Source organism: Trachinotus anak, unplaced genomic scaffold (genome assembly GCF_046630095.1).
Source record: "Trachinotus anak isolate AG129_WGS33_773 ecotype Australia unplaced genomic scaffold, CSIRO_AGI_Tana_v1 ptg000019l, whole genome shotgun sequence".
Lineage (NCBI taxonomy): Eukaryota > Metazoa > Chordata > Actinopteri > Carangiformes > Carangidae > Trachinotus > Trachinotus anak.
Window position 1 is genome coordinate 13,993,032 of NW_027273870.1, and position 26,865 is coordinate 14,019,896.

General features: G+C 39.6%; 1 protein-coding gene and 1 pseudogene across 1 annotated transcript; both read left to right on the forward strand.

Annotated features, from left to right (window-relative positions):
• Nucleotides 1-723: 723 nt before the first annotated feature.
• Nucleotides 724-10,972, forward strand: p2rx3b (purinergic receptor P2X, ligand-gated ion channel, 3b). The gene is made up of 12 exons (XM_071505457.1): nucleotides 724-1,257; nucleotides 2,230-2,365; nucleotides 2,483-2,554; nucleotides 4,821-4,890; nucleotides 5,053-5,146; nucleotides 5,683-5,760; nucleotides 5,875-6,016; nucleotides 6,959-7,095; nucleotides 8,014-8,107; nucleotides 8,863-8,928; nucleotides 9,232-9,309; nucleotides 10,405-10,972. The coding sequence occupies exons 1-12, from the start codon at nucleotides 1,136-1,138 to the stop codon at nucleotides 10,528-10,530; spliced, it is 1,215 nt and encodes a 404-aa protein (XP_071361558.1). The 5' UTR covers nucleotides 724-1,135; the 3' UTR covers nucleotides 10,531-10,972.
• A 1,326-nt stretch (nucleotides 10,973-12,298) lies between these two features.
• Nucleotides 12,299-26,177, forward strand: LOC139636989 (NLR family CARD domain-containing protein 3-like; annotated as a pseudogene).
• Nucleotides 26,178-26,865: the final 688 nt, after the last annotated feature.

A 26,865-nucleotide genomic window follows, 5' to 3' on the forward strand; every position in this document is an offset into this window, starting at 1 on the left:
AAATTTAAAAGTGACCTGCATGATAGCTGCTGTGTGATCCACCTTCAGTGAAGATGGTTTAAACAGTGACATTAAGAGTTACAGTCTATGTGAACATGCCACAGGTTACAACTGATTGTAGTGATCGTCACAGAGGCTGTGACGAGGCCATCTTTATCTGGTCCAAGGCCTGAATGAACAGAACCAATCGGAGCCAGTTCATTGATGAGCCTCATTCACAGGTCATCAAATGCCAAAGCTGCGGGTCCGGTGGCCAAACTGCAGCACCTATAACTGACAAGCTCAACAATGAACTATCTTTCTCAAGAATTATCTACTGCGCCTTTAACTGGATGGAAAATGCATTTGAGGATCATTTTACTCAAAGTTTTTTAGAATTACATTACATTTTTTTTTTCTTTTAAGTTTTAATACCTCTGAAAGTAGATGTTAGAAGAAGAACATTGATCGTACTGCTTTTAGTGTCGTGTGGTGCTTCTTATGAACCCTTTAGGCACTGCTCTTATTATAACACACTCAGTGTTTTGTTCCTGGACTGTAAATCCAGAAAAATATGCACAAATAACTGAACATACATGGTGCATTAAGCAGATGGAGGGAGGGAGGAGGACTGTGAGGAGTCATTTAGATAATCAAGGGGTAACCAGAAGAGATAAATGAGAGAGAGAGAGGCAGAGAGAGAGAGAGAGAGAGAGAGCGAGAGAAGGGGGGACTGGCTGAAATGGGTGGAGAGAGAGCCAAAGACAAAGACAAAGCAAGAGAAAGAGAGCTTTTAACATGTGGACTAGTTAGTCATTGTGATACATTAAGTCTGATGTTACAGGAAGAGACCATCAGCTGAAGATTGAGCTACAGGCATCTCTCAGCTGTTTTCAAAGACTTTTCCACGAAGAAGGAGACGTACAACTCTCGGACGTCGGGACTCTCACTGTTTTTCCACAAATTAACGACTGAAGGTGTCAACCAGATTTCAGGACCTACACCTGTACTTGTAACAGCCTCAGTTTCAGCTTTCACGCACAAAATACACACAGAGAGCTAGTTTTCTTTATATTTCTACAAGTAACATCAGATACAGAAAATACACAAACACAAGCTCCTTACAAGTGTTTACTGACACTCGCACACTGCCAGGATGTGGTCTTGTATAACAGACTTCTTCACCTATGAAACCACAAAATCGGTGGTAGTGAAGAGCTGGACCATCGGCATCATCAACCGTGTCGTCCAACTCCTCATCATCTCTTACTTCATTGGGTGAGTGTTTCCCTAAACAATGCCAACTGCCAAATGTGTATCTAAAGGTTTATATTTCATTTAACAATTTTGGCATTGACAATTATATTGATTAATTGACAATTAACTACTAATACAGGTTTCAAATGAAGGGAAAATGTTTTTAAGTTTAAATACACATCATTCTTATATTATCATTTTTATTATTGTAAAGTAAATATCATCAGTGTTATTGTATCACCAAGAATTATATATTAATTAAAACCATTAATGTTTAAATATTAAACTCACTCATTGACACAAAAATATGCTTAAATTGCTATTTTATTGAGATTTACTTTATATATTTTTTTCAATACAGAATAGGTAATTATAATCTTATCTTTTTTTGCTAAAAATATATAATAATAAAAAAATATACTACTAGTTATTAATTTGTTTTTTTGTGTAATTTCAATGTAATTTTTGTCAGCATATTTAGGTTTATTTGTATTATTAGTTTTGTTTGTATTATTAGCTAAATCATCAAATCATCAAAATTGTTATCAGTAGTGTATAAAAGGGATTTGGGTTAATGTGAAGATGTGAAATGTGTTCATGTTAGGATTAATTTAACTAAACTGAATGTCAGATTTATTCATTTCCTTCTGTTATGGTGTATAAAACTTTTTGAATGTCTTACTCTGATTTTTCATAATAATTTAACACTTGTTAAATTATTGTTTGTTTTGACCTTTTTTAGGTCACTGTAGTGTTAGCTTGATGCCTACCAGCTAATTAACAGTGAATGACAGAATGATACCTGCACAGGCTGCGCTGTGTCTCAGCCTAAGGAGGGAGCTTTTCTTTATTGGGTTAAAACAATGTCTGCATGTTTCCATGATAGGTCAGTGTCACATTTTGTGTGTGTGTGTGTGTGTGTGTGTGTGTGTGTGTGTGTGCGTGCGTGTGTGCATGTGTCTGTGTGTCCGTGTTTGTGTGTTCACACTTCAGGTGGGTCTTTGTCTATGAGAAGGCCTACCAGGTGAGAGACACAGCTATTGAATCATCAGTGATGACCAAGGTCAAAGGTTTTGGAATCTACAACGACAAGGTCATGGATGTTGCAGACTACGTCACGCCCACACAGGTATAGATAGATAGATAGATAGATAGATAGATAGATAGATAGATAGATAGATAGATAGATAGATAGATAGATAGATGGAAGTAGTATACATTTATTTGCTGTTTGTGTTTTCTACAGGGAGCTTCAGTCTTCTGCATCATCACCAAATTGATCACTACAGAGAACCAAGTCCAAGGATACTGCCCTGAGGTCAGCTACTGTTACTACCTGATACTAACTGCAATACTACTACCATTATTAGTGCCTTACCACTACTAATACTTCTACCAGAATTTCAACCTAAGCTAGCTAAGATTAGTGAGATGAAGCTACTGTAATCCTCATCAAGGTGCTGCATGTTTCCATTGTCTGCCTCTAAATTTAGGTTTGCAGACATTCTAACTGACTAGCCCTCCACTGTTATTGTTTACTAATAATCCTGCCAATCTGCCACTCACTGGTTTAAATATACAGCTATGATTCTTCATACTTCATTTGTATCTGGCATTAAAAACTGTGTCACATGAATTCACCAACAGTAAATAAATGTCTTGAGTTACAAGGTGCAGCTCATCTATGAATACATTACCCAAACTACAGTTTGCTGTAAGAGGTAGATGATCAAATTTACAGGATATCCTGTAAATTCCATAACGAGATAGTAATCTAAGGCTCCTACCATTTCCGAGTATAAAGCCGTAGAAAAGAGCAGGTCGTACAGATAGACTGTAGATAAAACTGGACGTAGACTCCGGGTCTGATAAGTGCAGCCAAGAGCCTTTAACCTGCATTCTATCTAATGACCCACAGGGGCCGACTCCACTAAGATAAGAAGTCTGATTGTATTGAAGTCTATGTGAAAATGTTTCTACTTCTCACTTGCTTTATGACCTCAGTAAACGTTTTCCTAGTTTATGGTCTCAATCTCTAGTTTCAAGTCTTCTTCAATACAACATGATGTTCATTTTTTAAATTATGGTCCCATTTAGAGGAAAATACCGTACCGTATTGCTATGTGATTGACAGACTGTGCCACAAGCAGGATGGAGTACAGAGCAGGTCAGATCCACCCCTCATTCCTCCTCAGCTCCACCTTCTCCTCCAAATGTGGTTTCTTCAGGTTTCAAAAAAACAAGATGGTGACAGACAATTTACAAACTCGAGGTTTCAAAATGGCAGATCACAAACCAATGTGTGATGTCACAGTGGGTTGACACTTGGTCAAAGCTGTGTACCAATTAAGAGGCTGCATCTGAAGACCAATTGCATCACAGTGGCACAACTAGTCATTTCATTTAGTCATTAAGTCATTTAGCAGACGCTTTTATCCAAAGCGACTTACAGAAAGGGGAACAATCAAGGTTAAGTGCGATAAGAAGTGTTAGCGCAGCAATAAGTGCTACTGACGATTCTTTAAGTGTACTAACTAAGCTGTCCTATTTCAAAGGCACCTTCAGATGTGTCCTTCTTTTCCTGTCTGATGATATATAATTTATATAATAAATTTAAGCCATAATAATATGTAAACAGATGAGTTATATAAAAAAAATCACCCCTGTACAGTTGTCATGAAGGAGGAAATTAGCTCTCGAGACAGGTTTTTGTACCAGGCTGTAAACATGTTTATTTCTCCTGTAAAGTTGGAAATTTTAACATGGGAGTCTATGGGGATTGACTCTCTGTTGGAGTCAGACTCTAGTGGTCATTAGAGGAACTGCAGTTTTCTGTGATGGCTTCATTTTTCAGCCCTGGAGGATGTTGCTTGGTCATATCTGCCAACAATCTGCAAAAGCTTTTTGTTAGACAATAAGCTACTTTCTTCACCAGTCTTTTGTAGAGTTTGATTCAGTCACACCTCAAGAATCCAAACTGTATTTTTGCCCAGTTTCATTAGACACTGCCCTCTCCTCTCTTACTTCACTGGCTAAACTCATGCCAAGGTGTCCTTGCCTACTCTACGCATTAAGGAGGCAACACATGAAAGCAGCCGACAAGCCATTATACATAACTATCAAGTTTCATGTCTTATTAGATAAAGTCAGATAAAGTTAGTTGCACCAACTGCACTGACTAGAGCAGAGCCACACACACATTTACAACTACCAGTAATTAGATTTGATGTTTTTCTCATATCATTCATTGCAGCATGAGAAATGCTAATGGTTATTTATTAGTTTTTTAAGGCCTCCCATAATTCAAACATTGTTACAGTGAGTTTCTCAGAGCTTTTTCACTGAGAACAGCCGTCTGCTGCTGGAAACAACCCTGAGCAGAGACTAGACCAAAACAGCTCTGGTTATATAACCAATGAACTGAAAGATTCCATAGAAGCTCCATAGAAGAGAACTGCAACTCTTTGTCTGTTATCTGCTACGATCGATACATAGTTATCGGATCGATTGTGTGTCTTTGTGTGTGTGTTTGTGTGTGTGTGTGTGTGTGTGTGTGTGTGTGTGTGTGATTGGATGTTATCCAGAGTGAGAAGAAGTATACTTGTACTCAGAACAGTGACTGCACTAAACACCTCAATAAACCAGGAAGTTATGGTGAGACTCTTTTCTCCTCCTCTCATCTCTGCCTCACAATATTTCATGAAAAATTAATTCTATAATTACTGACACTGATGTATACGTGAATTAATGCTTTACTTTGTTTCTGAACTTCAGGATTATTTGTGTTTGTTTGAAAGCTTTTCTTTTCCTCCTCAGGGATTCTCACAGGGAAATGTGTTCCTTTCAATGCCACTATCAACATGTGTCAGATAAAAGGGTGGTGTCCCGCGGAGATAGACACCATCAAGACGTAAGACAATGTTGTGCACGTGATAGAGATCTTTTCACCGCATTTTACCTGCTCTGTTATTCTAAGGAAGGGTACTGAACTGAAGGTCATGATATGCATCCAAATTCTGACATTTCTCTGTGTTGGGACAGAACACTATCCGTTAAAGAAAAATAACAAACCTAAAGGTCCCATATAGTATAAAGTTAGATGTCCATGTGTTTTTTGATTATAAAGCAGGTCTAGGTTCTATATTAATACTCCCAGTCATGCCCCAAACCCTGCCCGCCTGGACCCACTATCCAACCTTCCAGGATTTGTTTTCTCAGAGTGTTTATCTGAAATCTGCTATATTTATGTTCAATCACTCAACAGTCAGCCTGAGAGAGGTATGTAAAACTACACTGAGATTGTTTTAAAACCACAAATATATCTTCTTATAGATATCAACACTTTAAATAAAACACTTAAGAGTAAAATATGGGACCTTTAAACTAAATTCTGTTCATATGTCTGTCTGTCTTTTTCTTTTGTTCCTCCCTTTCACTCTCTCTCAGTACACCAATGATGGAAGTGGAGAATTTCACCATTTTCATCAAGAATAGCATCCGCTTCCCAACCTTCAACTATACCAAGTATGACAAGTATGATTTTAAACATGATGATGATGACGACGCTGACACAGATACTGAAGTCTGACATATTGACATGATGATGATGTGTGTGTGTGTGTGTGTGTGTGTGTGCAGAGGGAACTTCCTTCCAACTATCACTGGTGATTACATCCAGAAATGTAACTTTGACATGATCAACAACACCTACTGCCCCATCTTCAGAGTAGGAGATGTGGTCCGCTACGCGCAGCAGAACTTCACTAAACTGGCAGACAAGGTGGAGTCAAGACATATGATTTTCTGGTCTATCAGTCCTGACTGTTACATTAACTTACCATTTGAGCATTTTTCCTTCAAAGCTGTGTCAATCAAATAATTCTAGTGTATAGGCTTAATATTACAGAAACCCCAAAAGGCAAATGCAATACCCAGGCCACAGCGGTAAGGGCTGCAATGGTTTGTGCTCTACCAGGTGAGCCACAGAGGCACCTCTTTTTTTTCATCTGTGAAAACAGGTGAATGTTTTTGTATTCCACAATATCTACTGGCTTCATTTACAAAACGGTTTAAAACCGTACTTTGTTTCAAAGATTTATTTCAGTAAAATACAAAGTTCTGTGTTCAGTAGAGTCACATTTTAAAATGTGTTGTGGGTTTTTTTTGCGACAAGACTGATAAAAACTCCACGCTATCTCCTGCATTTGAGCAAAATGTTACTTGTGACACATGCAAACAATTATGTTTCTCCCAAACATAATTGTTTGCAACATTTTTCTGAAACATAACTGCGCACAGAGTTACACACAGAGGCCCTCTGACAGGAGAGGCAAACCAGAGAAATTCTTTGGGCCCCCAAAGGGAAAAGGGGCTCCTGATGGCCCTTCATATTGGCACATTTGCAATGACAACTATAAACCCCCTTAAATCCCCCATAAAGACACTAAACTGCAACAGTGTACTGCTGTTGCCCCACACCCCCCAACTGCTTATATGGGGGCCCTGATGATGTGTGCTGTAGCTAACCTCTACCCATTGCCTCCTTATGATGCATTCAGGATACATCTGTAAATTGTAGTCTACATGTGGTGATGCGGCATTTCTGGGCTTTGATGGGTGTCTTTGCCTGGGGCTCCAAAGTCTAGGATAGCCACTGGTTACACATACATATGTATGGTTACACATACATATACTCATCCATTGACCTCTCTTATTTTGAAAGGGAGGAGTGATTGGGATAAAGATCGGCTGGATGTGTGATCTGGACAAGTCAGACGACCAGTGTAACCCCTCATACTCGTTCACCCGACTGGACGCCATGTCACAGAAAAACGCTGTCTCACCGGGCTACAACTTCAGGTACTTAGCTACAACATTGGATTGCTATGCTCCATCCAGAGAACTGGACTCCATTGCAGATATTCATGAGTAGCATTTCTCATTATCTTAGTAAACACATGACCTTTCGTCTAGCAACAACACTGTAGTGGGAAAATCACCTGGAGAAGATTGTCCAAATTTAAAGATCCTTTATTTGCATAAAGGACCTGAGTTTGTCTCTGCAGAGTACAAGACTGAATAACAAAGGGAAATCCACACAGACACACACACAGATGTGAGAGAGAGAGAGAGACTGAGAGAGAGAGAGAGAGAAAGAGAGAGAGAGAGAGAGAGTAAAAGATCTATACCTTATAGATCTCTTATGTCTCTTATCACAACTTTATTTGCTGGTAAAAGTCTTTCCACTAATGAAGTTATCCCTGCCACTTCCAATGTATCACTACTGCCCGAAGGCTACATCTCTTGACTTTATTGCTATAATGGAGCATCTTTACCTCGGCCTCACATGTTTATCATAACATGCACAGGATCACTAACCAGAGTGGCAACTATTTTTACTTCTCTAATCTAATTCTGGTCCTGGATGCTAGGACACACAAGGCCTGTGACTTAACTAGGAAGATGGAGTGGAACACACACACATCACTTTCATTGAGAAAACATGTACATTTAATCTCTAAGATTAACTGAGTTCAGTACATGAATATAACACAACAGGTTTACACTACAACATTACAACAAAACTCAAAATAAAATTTATACTGTTTCTGTACTTGTCTTTGTTTAACAGTTTATTTACTGTCCTGACCCTTTGTAAAGTGCTTCTTATATTTTCTTCTATTACACCAACAATGTAAGTCTCAGGTACACATTGCTACATAAGCTTGAAATAATTTTCTTTAATATAAAAATGGTGTGACTCGTCTGTCTTCACAGGTTCGCCAAATACTATAAGATGGAGAACGGGACAGACTACCGCACACTGGTCAAAGCTTATGCTATTAGGTTTGATGTTCTGGTCAATGGAAATGTGAGTATATATCTTAGAGTGTGTATCAACCACTCATTCCTAATCAATATAACAAGTTTAAATGTGTCCATTCAGAAAGATTTAATATACTGAGGACATTTGTGTTTATATGTGTACTTGCATAACACTATTCATTATGAATGATGCAGGGATTTGGCTCTATGGTCATTTTAACAGCTCAATATGGAAGCTACACTTTGTCCTTTTTACTTTATCTTTTTTTAACTGAGGTACCTGTTTAAAGGAAACTTTTTCTGGAGATTTAGGATTCAGTAGAGGCAGGAATTAAATGAACAGAATAAGTAATTTCTTATACTACCACATTTTTCTTTTCATCCACATTTTTCAACCTGCTGACCTGCTGCCAAACCTGCTGATATAATCTACTGTCCTTCCAAATACATCTGCGATCTGCTTATACAATAAGACCCCTCCGGTCATCAGCTTCTTGAACAAATGACATCTGCTGAAATTGTCAGCGCATTTAAATCAGTGCAAAAACATCGCTGTCTGCTGCAGCTCACCAATAAATCACGCACATAATATCTTTTTAACATTTTTTATCACTGCAGCACTTATATTAAAATGATGACTTAAGTTTCCTACCTGATTTTACGCAATCTTGATATGATTTTTTAAATGCTATTTTAATATCATCTTAATGTTATGTTTTTAATGTATTCCCATGCCCCTGTAAAGCACTTTGAATTGCCTTGTGTTTGAATGGCACTGTGTAAATAAACCTGGCTTTGTAGGCAGGAAAGTTCAACATGATCCCCACACTCATCAACATGGTGGCAGCCTTCACATCAGTGGGTGTGGTAAGTTGTAGTTGTATACTTGACACAACCAGTTCATTAAGTTCATTATGTACCTGACATTTTTCATTCAGTAATTTTGTGTATTTTCTCACAACTGGTTAATGACAGTGGAAATTAAACTTTTACGTTGATGTTAAGCTAGTGCAAGTAGTAAGTACAATTTGACCTTAATTGTGCAAAACTTAATTCTTGCTTTGAAACATAAATAGTCAACAAAATTGTTTGGTATTATTACAGTTTCATCTTGTTTTGATAAGCATGGTATAAATAAAGGTCATTATTCTTACTCTTATTCTTTTGTAGGGTACGGTGCTGTGTGACATCATACTACTGAACTTCCTGAAAGGAGCGGAGCAGTACAAGGCCAAGAAATTTGAAGAGGTAAAATATATGGTAGCCCTGAGAGCTCAACACATGGCAGCTTAAGAAAAAAACATGCAAAAATACTTGGTTGTTTGATAGACAACTAAGTGCTGATGACCACAAATATGTGGATTGTCAAAACTTAAAACTATATTAATTTACTGTTTTTAGACAAAGCTATAAACAGAATACTGACAAATTATCACCTTTTAAAGCTAGCAAACAGGTGTCTACACATCCAGCAGACAAGGTGCCAGAAAACCAAAACAATGAGCTAAAAGAGGCTAAGGGGTTCTATAGAACAAAGGGGGGCAGCAGAGTTGGTTGATAACGTCCTGCAGGTTTTTCCCCTATGTGTGACACCTGCCATGTTACATTTAATTATTTGAGCCATTATGCATATAAAAGTATTGATTAATGCAACTTTAACCTATAAAATGTCAAGAGTTTACCAACTGAAAAGGCTGCGTGGCTTCACAGTGGTATGTGGGTTTGGGCACCCTAGGGCAAATTCCATATTTAGTTGATTTCCGAAGTGAAAAAAGTAATACCACCCTCATAGTAAACAGAAGGTAAACATGAGCCTTTCCTCAAAAGTTAAGTAATTGTGGCCTGTACAAATGTTTGGCTGCCCTATTAAAGGCTCTTTGTAAGTTTTCCTATTGCTAGCTAGCTAACCATAGCTTTAACATTTGAGTGTATGCTTACCAAATTAGAAGGGATTAGACTGGAGTCACTGACACTACGTCCATCTTCTTATACACTCTATGACTATAAAGACAAAGATGGCTGAAGCGATCGTCAAACAACAGTCGCCATCACCTGCTCCTGGCAAGAAACCACGTTCAGTTGCAGAGAAAACTTAGAAATAAGTCTGTACTTAGTAACGCTCCCTTTGGCAGATAAGCCTTTATATCCATGATTTAAGATTTGATTTTCACCCACCCATCCACCCCACCCAACATACAGTGACTCGTACTTAAATCTGATGTATGTGTTTAGTTCAGACATGATAAAACCAAAGTGAAGAAGTTTTGACAGATGACAATACTGTATTTATGTTACTATACTAAAAAGCAACACACCTCTCTCTCTCTCTCCCATGTACCGTAGGTGTCGGACAGCCCACTGGAATCCCAAAGCAAAGGGTTTTACCGCTCCCAGCTGTCACTCAGACATAATGAGGCCATCATGAAGTCCAGTGACTCAGGGGCATTTTCTATTGAACATTATAGCTAAATGGATAGAGGAACAGCTGGTGGCAAGTGGTTGGGTTTCTCTGAAAATGTGACTTATTCAGGACTCTCTTTATATAACACAATACCTCACTGTAACCTAGGTTCATTTCAAAATACATCTGGAGAACCTTGAACTGTTGCCCTAAAATGTTTCAAAAGAGTTAGTTAAAAATAAAGGAAATATATATATAAAAATAGGTAAGTTAAATTAGATTAAATTAAATTTAAAAAATCAACGTTTTTGCATGGTGATGCTTTTAAAATCTGATATTGGTTCAGGATTTTCTTTCTTTTTCCATCTTTAAAAAAGGAATTAGACCTAATAATTTATATATATCATGTTTGAACTTCCCTTTCATTTTTTCCACCTTGTATTGAAACTGCTTTGATGAAGCCTGTGTTATAGTACATCTAAAATAAACAAGGCATCTGGCATGAACAGCTTTCACTTGTTTGGTCCTCTTTAATAGCTAATGCGGTTTTATTCGAATAGATTTGCAAGGTATCATGGAGCTAGATTGTGGTTTGGTTTGATTAAAAAAAAAGCCATTTTCTCTCAGATGATAACAAGCTGGATAAAGCCATTGTATTATTTTAATTTTGTGCTGGGGGATGAACTGGCAGCACTTAATGTGACATTGGAATTCATTTGTCTTATAGTCCTATTTATCATCATCACAGCATTTAGTAAAGGATTGTGGGACTTTAACGACGACTAGTCGAAGTTCAACTGAATAAAGTTACCCTGTGGACATGAGAGTCAACAAAAAACCAATCTCACCACAACCATTAGCCCACAGTAGCATTGCGGTGATATGCTTCACCCCAATGCTATTAGCTAACTAGCGATTGCAACATTTGCAGAACACACTTATAATGTGGGTCACAGCAAGTCAGCTAAAGTTATCATGCTTACTGTAGTTGTCACGAATGAAAACAGACATGTAACATTATGTAGCATTGAGTTACTGACACATGGAGGAGAGGAGAACCAATTCTGAGTCAAGCTGGACCCTTCACCAGTTCGTAAGGTTCTCCAAGACAGAACAATATTGACTCCACATTCAGAGTGGGAAAGAAATTCAACCTTGGACTTATCTGCTGGGACCGGCTGCTGGAATGACATTGATGGGGGGGGGTGAAAACTTTAAAAACTCGATGGATGTTTGGATGGTGGTCCACTGAATGACTGGGATTTGAGCTGGTAGCCCTCATGTCAAGTCCACCTGTGTGATCTCTGTATTTGTCTGAACTTTTTAAAATGAAAACTTGGTCTCTTCAGTTGAGGATATTCTTTAATGTTGTTTTCCCTGAACTGAAATCAGGATCTGGATAGTCATTGCACTAACAAAAAAAGTTGATGGTGTAAGTTGTCCCATCCCAACAGACACAGAAGTGTGAAGTCGATCAAGCGCAATCCTTGTCCACCTGCTTCTAGAAGCAATTAATTTTTTTTCATCCCAGCTGATTGAAATAAGCTAAATATATATGGTAGATCCTGTTAAACTTCCCCAAACCAAATGAATAAAATTTAAGGGGAACGTTAAGGGAAACTTAACTTACTCAGTTATAAATGTGTGACATTTAAGATAAACCTTTAACGCTGTCTGACCTAAATGGAGGATTATTAAAATATTCCCCTATAATTTCACTCTCCTCCTCCATTCAATTAAACTCAGTTTGAAATTTGTGGAAAAACACTGCTGAGAGCACGCAGAAGAACAGGAAATGACGTGCAATTGTCATCTGGGGCTCTGTCCAATCCCAAACAAGAGGTCTTATAATACATCCATGAGTGGAAGTTAAGTTTCGTTTTGAATGGTCATTATGACGCAGATAGTTTTCTCCATCTGAACCACAGACTGTATCAGACTTGAACGTAAGTCGTGTTTCACTCGTTAACACCTGTCGTTATCTGAGCGACGGTAGGAACAGCAGAGATGTCACGCTGGAGTTGTTTTAGTGTGATTCTGTTACTTTAACTGTCAGAGCTGTACCTGCTGGACCGACATTAAACACGTCCTCCATATTGTGTCGACGTTTGTAGTGAAAGGCGAAATACGAGTAGAAGCAGAGTTGGTCGATGTTCAACAGTTGTCACAGTCACAGAGTCTTTATGACTGTGTCTCTCCACATACTGATGACTGTAGGCAGCTTTGCTCACCCGTATCAGCTTGTGGAGGAGGGGGCGACGAGCCGCTGCTCTCCCGCTGTCTGAGGCCCGAGAAGTGGCCAGAGCTCGGCCGGACAGCCCTGACTCTCTCTGGTCAGTAGATTTACACCACAGGATTACTCCATATCAGTGATAAGTACTGCTTGGCATTCCCTATCACCGGTCAATGCCATATCAATACTCTACATGTCATGTTGTCGGGCTTTACTGAGACTTGATTCATTTATTTAACATTGTTGGAGAATTATTCAGCCTTGTGGCCCCAGGCTGTTAGGGGGCCCTGAGGGCTGACAAACTTACTGACACACTGACAGTATTGGATTGGATTGGATTGGATTGGCTTTATTGTCACTGTAACAGTACAAGTACAATTGCAGCGAAATTACAACAATCACCCCATCAGTAGTAAGTAGTGTCTAAGCATGTGGCTTTCTCTTAGATAAACAGCTAATTAACAATGTGCAGTGACATCTCTGAAGGAAACCTCCCTAAAGGGGCCCCTGTCATTCCCTGGGACGATTTACAATGAAATCTCAGAAACTGTGTTCATAATTAATTTCAAGAAAGCTGCACATACATACATACATACATACATACATACATATACATATATATATATATATATATATATATATATATATATATATATATATATATATATATATGTTTAATCTAAAGATAATTAAGTTAAACTAAACTGGATGTAATTACCTGTATAATTAGCTATTTCTTTCTCTAGCAGCTCATCTAAATCGAACACTCTAATATTAAGAAAACTCTTAACATTTTAGTGGATTATATGATAATATATATGTATAGTATTATATAATAATATAATGTTAGTGTGTAACTGAAGTTTCATGAAGAGAGCACTGGGATAACTTCAATGATGTTAACTCAACAAAATCAAATTTAAACAGTAAAGTTAAGTCATTTAGAATATAAAACGATGGGGATCTGTGATTACCACAACACCACTGTGGTGGCCTCACACAATAAATGTCAGCAACCCCCATGCACTGGCAGCTTTTATCTTTTCTTTGCACTTTTACACCCACATTGCATATAAACACAAACACAAAGGATGACACATAGTTCTGTATTTCATACAGCATACTACAACATACAACATACTTTCATACTACAAAACATATGGTTCATTTAATATTTCTTGGAAATGTATCTAGTTCTACTTGTAAGTTTAATTAACTTTTTGTATATATAACATTTATGTTCATTCACATAAAGTTGCTTTAAACTGGGGGTTTCCTCATTTCTTCTGCCTCAGTAAGCAGGAGTCTTAAATAGTGCCTGCCATATTATTGGGGGATTGGGGTTGTTTAGTTTGATTGCTTATTTTTTTAGACCTTAGTTTTGATAGTAGAATATTTCTTTTTTTCCAGGATTATTAGGATATTGATTTTTTTTTTCAAGCTCCAGACTAACTGTCCTGTTTTATTTGTTAATTTAATTGTTCGTGTTTATGTTAACCCCTTGTGTGTGTAAGCTGGTCTGATCAGCCAGTATATATGTCTCCTTGTCAATCAGTTGAGTTCTGTTAGAGCAGTTGGTTTATGTTATGTTGCCTGAGTTTAGTTTTGTTAATAGAAATTGAAAATTTAATTTTTCTTATTTGGGTAAATAAAAACCCTAATTTTGACACCAGTGACTCCTTGTTGCCTTCCAGCTTGGTCCCTCACAACCACACAGTCAGCAAACAACATTAAAGGGGTTTTATGTGAAAATGTGGGTTATTTACAATATTACTGTTATTTTGTTATTTATTAATGTTTTTATTGTTGTTTAAAATCTACATTTGGAAAGTCACAAGGTTTATACTCATGTACAGCTCTGAAGTACCTGTACTTCTTTTGAGTACTTTACTGCACCTCATGTACCTGCGATTATTTTTGCACATATTGTCATATGAATCACAATTTTAATTGGAATAATTGTTTTTACATTTCACTTTCACTTTTTTTTTAATGACTATGATGTAATTTTTGTTTGGGCTTTTACCAAACAGTCATGTTCTCTTATGTCTAGACAATACAATCTATAGGCTGGGGCACCTCTGTAGCACCACAACACTTATGGTGCTAACAATGCACAACAATGTTGTGACACATTTTACCTTTATTAAAAAAATTGTAGCTCCTGCAATTTTTAGATATTGCACTTGGCCATATTGTGATTTTGATTAACTGAGCAGCACTAATGAGAGCATAAAACTCATAAAGATGAAACCACAATATGTTTGTCCTGTCACTCTGTAGGTTACATTAGCTCAGTGATATTAGACTGAATGAATTAGAAGAGGATGCTGTTTCTGATTCCCTGATAATTAATGTCTGTAATTCCTCAACAGAATCTCTGTAGGCAACTGCCACTGATATGAAACAGAGAAGAAGATCCAATTAGTGGAGGACTAGCTGAAATGATGCAAAGAATGATTTCGGTTGATGAAGTGATTTGTGTTTCCTCTCCAGGTGAAGGGAGAAAGTGTGTGTGAGCTGATGTGGTTGTGAATCCAGAAGCATGGATCAGTGTGAGGAGGGAGCCCCTCCCTCTAAAACCACTCTGTGTGGGGACCATGAGAGCCAGACAAAAGCTCAGAGGTGAGATGAGGATCTCTTACTGTCCACGTCAGAATGCAGGACTCACATAACCCACCATCATTATTTACACTCAAAACTCTATGTGTTGTGTTAAAGCCCAGAGCAGCAGCACAGACCAGACTCAGCTGGAGCTGAACCTGGAGCTGAACCCAGTTGTGTGTCCATCAAGAGTGACTGGTCAAATGAACGCTACATAGATTTTACAGGTGGACATCGCCCTGCAGCGAAGAGTAAAGAGTTAGTAAGCTCTAACTAACATTATAATATTACTGATTCATGTTGTTTTCCAAATGCTGTGCAGGATAACCTGTCTTTAACCTCAACACACACAGTCTGACTGTTGTATCCTCTGTTGCTGTTGTCAGAAGACTTTGTGAGTGTAAAATAGGGTGAGGAAGCATGGTTTTAGAGGAATGAGAGGTTCTTTCTTCTGAAGTGATGATGGCTCGGCTGGATCAACTGCAGCTTTGTTCTGTACCAACCTTTGTTGGTTTGTAGTTTGTAGTTGCTCATATATGCTCTGTCTGAATACTGATTAGGATGCCCACTTACCAGTGTCACCACAGTGGTATTTTTCTTTCTGAATGAATGAAGCTTGGCTGTGAGTAAACTGTTTGACGTTTATTAAAATGTCCAGTTTGTGTTTATAATGCAATCGGAGCAGTCAAAACATAGAGAGTAAATGTACTTCACTGCTGAGAGGTTATACACACACGTTGTTTTCACATCTGCTCTGGTTTGCATGTTAAACAAGCTGTGTGTTCAGTGTGGGGCTGCACGACATGCAAAAAAATAATATTGCAATTATTTTGGCAGATATTGCAATATGAGTCACAATTTCAGTTGAAATGATTGTTTTTCTTTTCATTTTTACTGAATTTTTTTTTTTAATTTCTGCACTTTTGTAGCACCACAATACTTATGGTGCTAACAATGCACCACAATCTTGTGATACATTTAACCTTTATCAAAAAAAGATTGCAGCTCCTGTGATTTCGATATTGTATGTGGTCATATTGCAATTTCAATTATATTTTGATTAATAGTGCAGCCCCAGTTCAGTGCTGTACAAACACAATTACCCTGGATAGCAGGACAAAACAGTAAAGACCCTGGTTTCTTAAATTCATCCACAGTAGATAGTTTCACTGTGCGCAGCGCAGATTATAGCCTGTGTGTTTCAGGAGGAAACTGGACAAACCAGAACCCAGCATTGTGTCCATGAAGAGTGACTGGTTCATGAATCATCCTATATCCTTCAAAGATGGACGCTGTGATGTTGATCAAAGGTAAGAGTCTCGGCTATGAGATCTCCACAGCTTTTCCACTGGTCAAAAAACAAGTGACTCTGCAGTAGATGTGGGTATTTACTGACTCTGGCTCCAGTCAGCATTGATGTAAACACAACACCTGGGTGAATATGCTAATTTTCACCTCTTTTCCTGCTGTAACGTATTTCAGGGCACGCACACTTTTAACACACCTGCCCAGCATGGTGATGGTAAACCAGAGTAAGTAAGTGAATGTAAATATTTCAAAATAAAAGCCAACAGTTTAACATTCTGCAAGCACAGACAGATAAAGATCACTTTTTTTCTTTGCATTAAGACATGGAAATTATTTAATCAAACATGTGATGTATTATTTACTTGCCCAGCCAGAATTACAGCCAAAATAATATTCTAATTAATTAATGTGTGGAAATACATTGTGTGGCCCTTCCGAGACAGCAGAGGTCCCCACTGTTACCAGATGATTGTTCACATTTTTACCAAATCACTTCATATTCTCCTACATAATCAAGCTAGTGTTCACTTTTACAACTGTTGTTGATTGTTGGTTGTTGCTGACACTACAACCTTTATTCTGAATACCATCAACCTCAGTGAGACATCACATAGTGGACTAATCAATCTACCAAGGTATTGATCATCATCGTATCTGCAGTAAGCAGCTGTTAGGATGTTTATTTAATCTTTCAGAGCTAAATAACCAGAACTACATATGATGTAGCTGTTTACACATAAGCAGCCTCCGAGGTTGATTCTACAGACGGAGTTTCAACAAACACCTGTCTTCAAAGAAAAAAATTCAAATTCATAGATGATCCAGATCTGACCCCAAAATCTGACGGGTTCTTCTCTGGTCTCTCTGTGCTTCATAATGTTAGACTGGCCATTCTATCCTATTGGCTTTTATTTTTAAATATTTATCTTCACTTTGATGCCACCTGGCTATTGTTGATGGTGGTAGACATAGACTGGTGGGTGACCTTTAAGCATGGATCTCTGTAGTTTAAGTCCTGGTAGGGTCCGGTCTTAATTGATGCTTAAGTCCTGGTTTGGAACTATAACACACAGACTGAAAACATTCAGTGTGAAGAGCTTCACTTCATTCTTCTCTGTATGCCAGGATCTGTGGGAGACCAGCCCCTGCTGGACTTGGACCCAGGCCTGAATCCAGACGTGTGTCAATGGTTCATCCTTTTAATTTAAGACAATGCGTTGATGGAGGGTAAGAATTAAAAAATGACAAAGAGGCATTACATGCACAATATAATCTTTGTGTTTATTAAAAGGCTAAACATATTTTTCATTGGTTTTTATTCAACATGCACATTTACCAGTTCTGTTATTTTTTCAGTATGCAGCAGCAGAGACCAGAGACCAGAGACCCTCCTGAACCCAGCTGTCTGTCTTTCACGAGCGACTGGTCAAAGGATATTTTTACTGATTTTAAAAACCACCTTTTATTTGACACAAAGTAAGTTGTTCTCAGCCTGTGAGCTATGAGCCCTGCTTCATAGTAAAGTATGCCTCTATAAGTTTGGAAAACTCCGCCTATGTGTGCTCCGGACTCCCCCAAACAGTATGCTTACTGCAAACCGTGTTCTGTCTGAAAGCCCCAATAGTGATGTCCTCAGTTGTTCACATCAAAAGTGACAAAAACAGTTTGTGTGAAGAATAAAAAAAGAGCTGAGAGAGTAATTCAGACCCCGCCCATGTGCTCAACTAATCACAGAGGGAGGTGGGCATTTCAGATCCTGTTCAAACATCAGACAAACACCTCTCATGGACTGATCCTTTAAAATGTTTCTGATTCACATTTGAACTGTCATTCATATCGCTAAACTTTTCTGGATCATTGTCATTTTTCACGCTAGGAGCTGCCCAGTACAACCAGTCTGATACAAGCAGACACTGAGCAGCCCTTATTTCAAGGCACTTCAGCAGGGTTCAGCGAGTCAGGGAGAGCTGTATGGAGGGTTGGTGAGAGCTGTTGGGACTAACCCAAACTGATGCAGCTAAACACTGAGGTGAAAGCTACAAACAGCTGCAGACTGAGCTGTTGATTCTCAGTGAGATCAGTAGGACTAGTAAATCTTTACCACTACAGGGAGTCGTTTGATTCACCATTCACATCCAAACATCACTTCATGGACCTTAGACTTGTGACTGTCTGTGTGTGGACAGACAAAATATGAGCTCATTCTTCATGATTTCTCTGCAGAGTTGACCAGGAGAGCTCAGGGGTTACCAGTGGTCAGTCTGACCAAACACACCTGGACTACATATTTATGGTCTGTACATGCACAACAACTATTTTTACATCAGTTCACAATAATCTCTATGCTTCACTTTTTAGACCAGTGGAGTGTCAGTCTGTCCATGGTCCAACATGCATCTGATGTTTGACTCCATGGTTTTACTTTGATGGTGTCAATCATACAGTTTTATCTGTTCCAGCTGCTGGAGGAGAACATAGTCACTTTTGTGAAGAATGAGCTTAAGAAAATCAAGGACGTTCTGAGATCAGATTACCCTGAATGTTCAGACAATCAGAAGGAGGATGAGGAGATGTTGGAAGGTGAGGATGAAGAGCAAAGGAGGAGCAGCAGAGAGGGATTTCTGAAGATTACACTGGAATTCCTGAGGATGATGAAGCAGGAGGAGCTGGCTGACTGTCTTCAGAGCAGTAAGAGATTCTTTCTTGATGCCCCTTATCTTGGTTCTTATGAAATGAGTACTGTGTCTTGTTTGGGGAACTGACTACAGCTCCAACCTGTTAATATTTGATTATTATATTGTATTGTGAGGCTATGTCCATGATTCGTATTGCCATTAGTGCTGTTTTAATTCATTTTTTAATCTGCAGTTTAGGGTTGGAGGGAGGTGGGGAGAAAAATACCAAAAGGTATAGGTTTTGTTTCTTGTGTGTTCATTCAGGAACCGCTGCTGCAGTTTGTCAACGTAAACTTAAATCTAACCTGAAGAAGAAGCACCAGTGTGTGTTTGAGGGAATTTCTAAAGCAGGAAACCCAACCCTCCTGAACCAGATCTACACAGAGCTCTACATCATAGAAGGAGGGACTGGAGAGGTCAATGATGAACATGAGGTCAGACAGATTAAAACAGCATGCAGGAAACCAGACAGACCAGAAACAACCATGAGACAAGAAGACATCTTTAAACCCTCACATGGAAGACATGGACCAATCAGAACAGTGATGACAAAGGGAGTGGCTGGCATTGGGAAAACAGTCTTAACACAGAAGTTCACTCTCGACTGGGCTGAAGACAAAGCCAACCAGGACATACAGTTCACATTTCCCTTCACTTTCAGGGAGCTGAATGTGCTGAAAGAGAAAAAGTTCAGCTTGGTGGAACTTGTTCATCACTTCTTTACTGAAACCAAACAAGCAGGAATCTGCAGGTTGGAACAGTTCCAGGTTGTGTTCATCTTTGATGGTCTGGATGAGTGTCGACCTCCTCTGGACTTCCACAACACTGAGGTCCTGACTGATGTCACAGAGTCCACCTCAGTGGATGTACTGCTGACAAACCTCATCAGGGGGAAACTACTTCCCTCTGCTCGCCTCTGGATAACAACACGTCCCGCAGCAGCCAATCAGATCCCTTCAGAGTGTGTTGACATGGTGACAGAGGTCAGAGGGTTCACTGACCCACAGAAGGAGGAGTACTTTAGGAAGAGGTTTAGAGATGAGGAGCAGGCCAGCAGGATCATCTCCCACATCAAGACATCACAAAGCCTCCACATCATGTGCCACATCCCAGTCTTCTGCTGGATCACTGCTACAGTTCTGGAGGATGTGGTGAAAAGCAGAGAGCTGCCCAAGACCCTGACGGAGATGTACATCCACTTCCTGGTGGTTCAGTCCAAAGTGAAGATGGTCAAGTATGATGGAGGAGCTGAGACAAATCCACACTGGAGTCCAGAGACCAGGAAGATAATTGAGTCTCTGGGAAAACTGGCTTTTGAGCAGCTGCAGAAAGGAAACCTGATCTTCTATGAATCAGACCTGACAGAGTGTGGCATCGATATCAGAGCAGCCTCAGTGTACTCAGGAGTGTTCACACAGATCTTTAAAGAGGAGAAAGGGCTGTACCAGGACAAGGTGCTTTGTCCATCTGAGTGTTCAGGAGTTTCTGGCTGCTCTTCATGTCCATCTGACCTTCATTAACTCTGGAGTCAATCTGCTGTCAGAGGAACTAATAATCTCCCAGGTGTCTGGAACAAGAGAAGACAAACCTTCAGAGACAAACTTCTATCAGAGAGCTGTGGACAGTGCCTTACAGAGTCCCAATGGACACCTGGACCTGATCCTCCGCTTCCTCTTGGGTCTTTCACTGCTGAGCAATCAGAAACACCTACGAGGTCTGCTGACACCAAGAGGAATTGGCTCACTGACCAATCAGGAAATCGTCCAGTACATCAAGAAGAAGATTGAATCCATCTCTGTAGAGAAAAGCATCAACCTGTTCCACTGTCTGACTGAACTGAATGATTGTTCTCTAATGGAGCACATCCAACAGTCCCTGAGATCAGGAAGTCTCTTCACAGATAAACTGTCTCCTGCTCAATGGTCAGCTCTGGTCTTCATCTTACTATCATCAGAAACAGAGCTGGATGTGTTTGACCTGAAGAAATAGTCAGCTTCAGAGGAGGCTGTTCTGAGGCTGCTGCCAGTGGTCAAAGCCTCCAACAAAGCTCTGTAAGTGTATAAACAGTTGGATTTTTTCATCATTATGTAAACACACAGCGTTCTTTTCAACAGGAGAGGAAATTAATTCCTTTCTTTAATTCCTTCTCATCTCTCCAGACTGAGTGGCTGTAACCTGTCAGAGAGAAGCTGTGAAGCTCTGGCCTCAGTCCTCAGCTCCCAGTCCTCCAGTCTGAGAGACCTGGACCTGAGTAACAACAACCTGCAGGATTCAGGGGTGAAGCTGCTCTCTGCTGGACTGAAGAGTCCACACTGTGCACTGAAAACTCTCAGGTCAGGATTCATCAACCAGTACACTCAGAGAATTACTTTCCAGGGGGATTTAAAATTTTTTTTGCATTACGCATTCAATTATTCAATTCCAGAGATTATGTTAAAGGGATATTCCTAAATTTAACTACATGTGATTGAGTGCACACAAAGCAAACTTTATCAGGATAGGTGCGGGATGCAGAGAAATACAATACAAATGTTATCCATACAAAATAAAAATACCATCCTAAATTCACTGCTTCCTTGAATGAAAGCAGCAGTCGGCAGGCTTGTGAAAATCCAGGACTTACGCAGTAAATTTGAACAAACAAGTTTCAGGTCCCTCCCCCACTTTCTGCCGAGCTCCAAAACTGTCTCCTGACTACAGAGGAGGTAGTGCACGCCGGAGAGCGTGCATGCATCTTAGCTCTGGTGCACGAGCACAGTAACCACAGCAACCAGAGATGGCAGAAAGTATGGAAAACACAGAAGTCAGAACTGGCCTATTCTACTCTCAGATAACGTTAGATATTGACTTTATACTTTAGGAAAGACTCAGCATTTCTGTTTATTTAGCAATGGTCAACTTTGGGATAAAAGTAAGGTTTTGATGTTTCTGAAGGTACAGCTTGTTTACATAGCCTAGGTTACTGATAAGTAACAGTTAGCATTCATTGCAGCGTTTTACTCACTGGCACTTTCATAATTGTGACATTTTTACCTGTTGATGTGGATAGAGTTTTGAGACCGAGACACAGGTCTCAGAGGAATAGTACATCCTCTCAGCTGCTTCTACACGCCAACGGACTGGTGCAAGCGAGTAGGCAGCGTGCGCGAGGGAGGTGGGGGGTAAACCTGTTTGCAGCATGTGCACGAGCTGTGATTGACAGTCAGCCAATACTCCCCCTGGATCTCATTGGTGGTATTGAACCGGGCGAGGTGGATTTTTGCAAATCGCATTACAAGCTGTAGGTGGAGTCAGAGGAACCAGATTTTTTTCCAAAATTACCTGATTCATGTACTACTGTCAGAATATAGTGACAGATTCAGCAAATAAGACAGAAAAATTGATGCCCACTGAATCTTTAAGACCTGTCTGAGCGACAGGGAAATGTTCTTATTCTTAATTCTTATTTATTTGGCAGTTTTTTTTGCATTTGAGAATTACTTTGATGAGGAGTTTATTTTTATAATAATCTGTTTTTGTTATGTCTCCGCACTGGCGACTGTCACGGCCGGAGGCATTATGCATATCTGTACCACTGTTGTGAACACAATATCTCAGTAACACTTAGATGGAACTTCTTCAAATTTGGCACAAACATTCACTTGGACTCAAGGATAAACTGATTAGAATCTGGTGGTCAAAGGTCAAAGGTCTACACCATTGTGACCTCACAAAACATGTTTCTGGCCATAAATCACAAATTCATAGACTAATTATGACACAAGCTCCTACTCTAAATATCTATATAAAATTAAGTGGTTACATCTCCAAATGAGTAAAATAAAAACAATACAATCCAAAAGGTTAAAGGTCAACCTCACTGTGACACCTTAATGTTCTGCAAAAACACCTCTGGCCACTATTTCAAACTGAGAGCATGCCAACCCAAGTCTACTGCAGGAAATACCCTGGCTATGGATAAGTGCCTCATACAACACCACTCAAAATTGTGCAAACTATTTCCTGAAGGAATTTTCTTAAATTTACATTATTACAGTCTAACTTGATCAAAATGGACCTGAACTACAAACAAAAGAATAACCAAAATAAAACCATACTACCATGTGTTGACAGAAGGGTCGTGTGTGTTGTTTGGTGTCTTCTCAGTTTGTCAGGCTGCCTGATCACAGAGGAAGGCTGCACTTCTCTGGCCTCAGCTCTGAGTTCCAACCCCTCCCATCTGAGAGAGCTGGACCTGTGCTACAATCATCCAGGAGACTCAGCAGTGAAACTGCTGTCTGCTGGATTGGAGGACCCGCACTGGAGACTAGACACTCTCAGGTAGGGAGAGGCCGGACAGTGTCTGATAGAGGAGGAAGAGCAAAACACAATGCATGTTCACAAATCACAAAAGATTTGCAGATCATTGCATCCCAACTGTTTTGAGACGGGTGACATATAAAATCCAGTTGTAGTCAGCGGTATTGATCGGGAGACTGAGCTGCTCTGATGATGGTTATCATTGTGACATTTGTTTGTGCTGTTTTAGAGCAAGAGACTGAAAGTGTGTGTCTCACACCAAAACCAAAATCAAATGGAGGAAACAAATGGTAAAATATTTCCTATGTGTCACCTCCCTGTGATGTAGGACGGACACCCCACTCATGGACCAGATTCTAAGTCTTGAGTCTTATCAGTTGTCCAAAAATCTTCAAAGTCTTCAAAAATTTATTGTTGACAACAAAGCCCAAGGACAACAGAAGTTGATCTAAAAATCTAATACGTGACATCTTCTTTTATATTCCAAAAAGTGCCTAGTCATTCCCCCACCCATATCAGATTGCAACATTACATTGTTATTCAATAGAACACCTGGGCTGGGGGCACAACTCCTTATCTCCTGAAACTGGTACTGAAAATTGTTTGAATCCTTTAGTGTTCTACTGAAACGGGTACATCCTGTGTGCGTTGTTCACACAGGTGGCAGCAGGTCACAGTGACCTGAGGGCACCGTGACCCAGAGCACATTGACATGCCTCGCCATGTCTATTTTTTAAGCCTCCTCAAGTGGACACCGTTATATTCTAATTCTCTTCTATTACATTTTTTTAAAAACATGTTCTCATCCAGGAATACACCATTATGTTCTAACTTTTTCATACTGCATTTTTTAGAAATAATATATTTGCTTGAGTTTAACACACGTGCACATAATCAGTGATACACACAGTTTACATGTATTGTGACATTACTCTTCACACTTCAATCATGTTTGTGATGAGTATAGTAATCATAGTAGTCATTATTGTAGACATAGTACATTTTAACAGACATAGTACATTAGCCCTTAATATTACACCACACCTGCTCCGTATTATTACAAGATTAAGACTCTGATTCTTTATTCTTTGTGGTGAATTAAGATCCATACATACCACAACTGAACAGAATAATAAAACAGTCTGTGTATGAGAGCCATGTAATGTCCATGTTTGCATGCTGAAAGAGAACTTGCTAGTCTGACCCCCCTCCTCATTTCAGGGTGGAGCCTGGTGGAGCCCAATGGTTGAGACCAGGTCTGAGGAAGTGTAAGTGTGTTTTTAATTTGATTCATGAAAGCAAACCAGCACATTCAGCCGTCTTCAATGATGTCATGAGTCAGTAACAAATCAGATGATTGATCAGCTGTATTATGTCTTGTTCTCTCCAACAGATTCCTGTGAACTCACAATCGACACAAACACAGTGAGCACAAAGATCAAACTGTCTGACAACAACAGGACGATGACACACGTGGAGGAGGATCAGTCGCATCCTGATCACCCAGACAGATTTGACCTCAGACATCAGCTGCTGTGTAGAACTGGTCTGACTGGTCGCTGTTACTGGGAGGTTGAGTGGAGAGGAGCGGTTGACATATCAGTGAGTTACAGAGGTATCAGCAGGAAAGGAAACAGCACAGTCTGTGTGTTTGGAGGGAACAATCAGTCCTGGAGACTAAGCTGCTCTGATGATGGTTACTATGTCTGTCACAATAAGAGGGTGACATCCATCTCCTCCTCCTCCTCCTCCTCCTCAGGCTCTAACAGAGTAGCAGTGTATGTAGACTATCCTGCTGGCACTCTGTCCTTCTACAGAGTCTCCACTGACTCACTGATCCACCTCCACACCTTCAACACCACATTCACTCAACCTCTGTATCCTGGGTTTGGGTTCTGGTTCTGGCCCTGGCCTAGTTCCTCAGTGTCTCTGTGTTCAGTGTAGCAGAGAGAGTCTTAAGGGTGAGTGGGCTTCCCAAAAATTCACATCAGTCTTTTAGACACACAATCGTGAATTCTGAATTGTACTGTTGAGAATAACCTTAATATAACATAACCCTCCCTCTGTAGTGAAGTTGTCTGTTTTTCAGTATCTGCTCTTTGAAAGATTTACCGTTACCTGTTAATGCAGCAGTTCTAAGAAGTAAAGTCCTTGAACTGATGCGTGTGATGTTAATACAGATCTTGATAACTGAGTTATATTTTTGTTTTGTATTTACACATTGCATAAATCTATATAATGGACAATATTGATGCCTTAGTGTGCTTTGTACAATGATATAATCATTTTCTCTTTCTGCCTTGTGTGAGGGTCTTTGCCTAAAATCATTAGATGTAAATAATCCTGTTTGTTTAGTTAAGTGGAATACAAGTGCATAATATAATGACTTTAACTCTGTATGGTTCTCAGATTATCAGTGAAGTGTATGAACAACTCTGCAGACTGGAGTCTGTGACAAACACTGACAGCTGTCTGTGAACCTCTGTGGGGTGAATGCGCATCCATGTATCCAAGTATCTGCTCGTCTCCTGTATGACATGGCTGTAATATCACTGTCCTGCATCATCATAAACTATAAGAACCTGGTTATAAATCACATCTGTGCCTCTCTCTCTCTTCCTCTCTTTGCAGTCCCATTGTTCTGTAGTTGCTATAGCTGCTCTACATATAGTATGTTGGTGTTCAAGTTTGCTGTATGTTGTTGTAAAACATTGTAAAATGTTGTTAATAACTGTAAAATAGAAATGATTCTGGACATTCAAACTAATGTAAAGACCATAAATGTCACACAGCATTTAGTATGAGGTCATTATATAGACTGACTGGCCCTGTCTCATGTGTCCTCGATCGAAGGTGGTTGAAGATTTTTCATATTACCTCGGGAAGGGCAAACAAAGTTTAAAGATCCCTGGGCGACCCAATAGCCAAGTGGTTAGGGTGCGTATACCATGTGAGCACATGGTATGCAAAATCAGACCCATTCTGTGTCTAAAGGATGCTGAAAAGCTAGTTCATGCATTTGTTACCTCAAGACTGGACTACTGTAATTCTTTACTGGCAGGATGTCCCAAAAATTCAGTAAAAAGCCTCCAATTGATCCAAAATGCGGTAGCATGAGTACTGACAGGAACTAGGAAACGAGATCTCATCTCTCCTGTGTTAGCTTCTCTGCATTGGCCCCCTGTAAAATCCAGGATAGAATTTAAAATCCTCCTCCTCACCTACAAAGCCATTAATGGTCAGGCACCATCGTACCTTGGAGAGCTTATAGTTCCCTATTTTCT

Bases quoted from the DNA above. Each gene is read 5' to 3' on its own strand.
- p2rx3b (XM_071505457.1), top strand. From the start codon at position 1,136: ATGTGGTCTTGTATAACAGACTTCTTCACCTATGAAACCACAAAATCG. The intron at 2,555-4,820 runs GTCAGCTACTGT...GATGTTATCCAG, and splicing joins TCCAAGGATACTGCCCTGAG to AGTGAGAAGAAGTATACTTG. The intron at 5,761-5,874 runs GTATGACAAGTA...GTGTGTGTGCAG, and splicing joins CCAACCTTCAACTATACCAA to AGGGAACTTCCTTCCAACTA.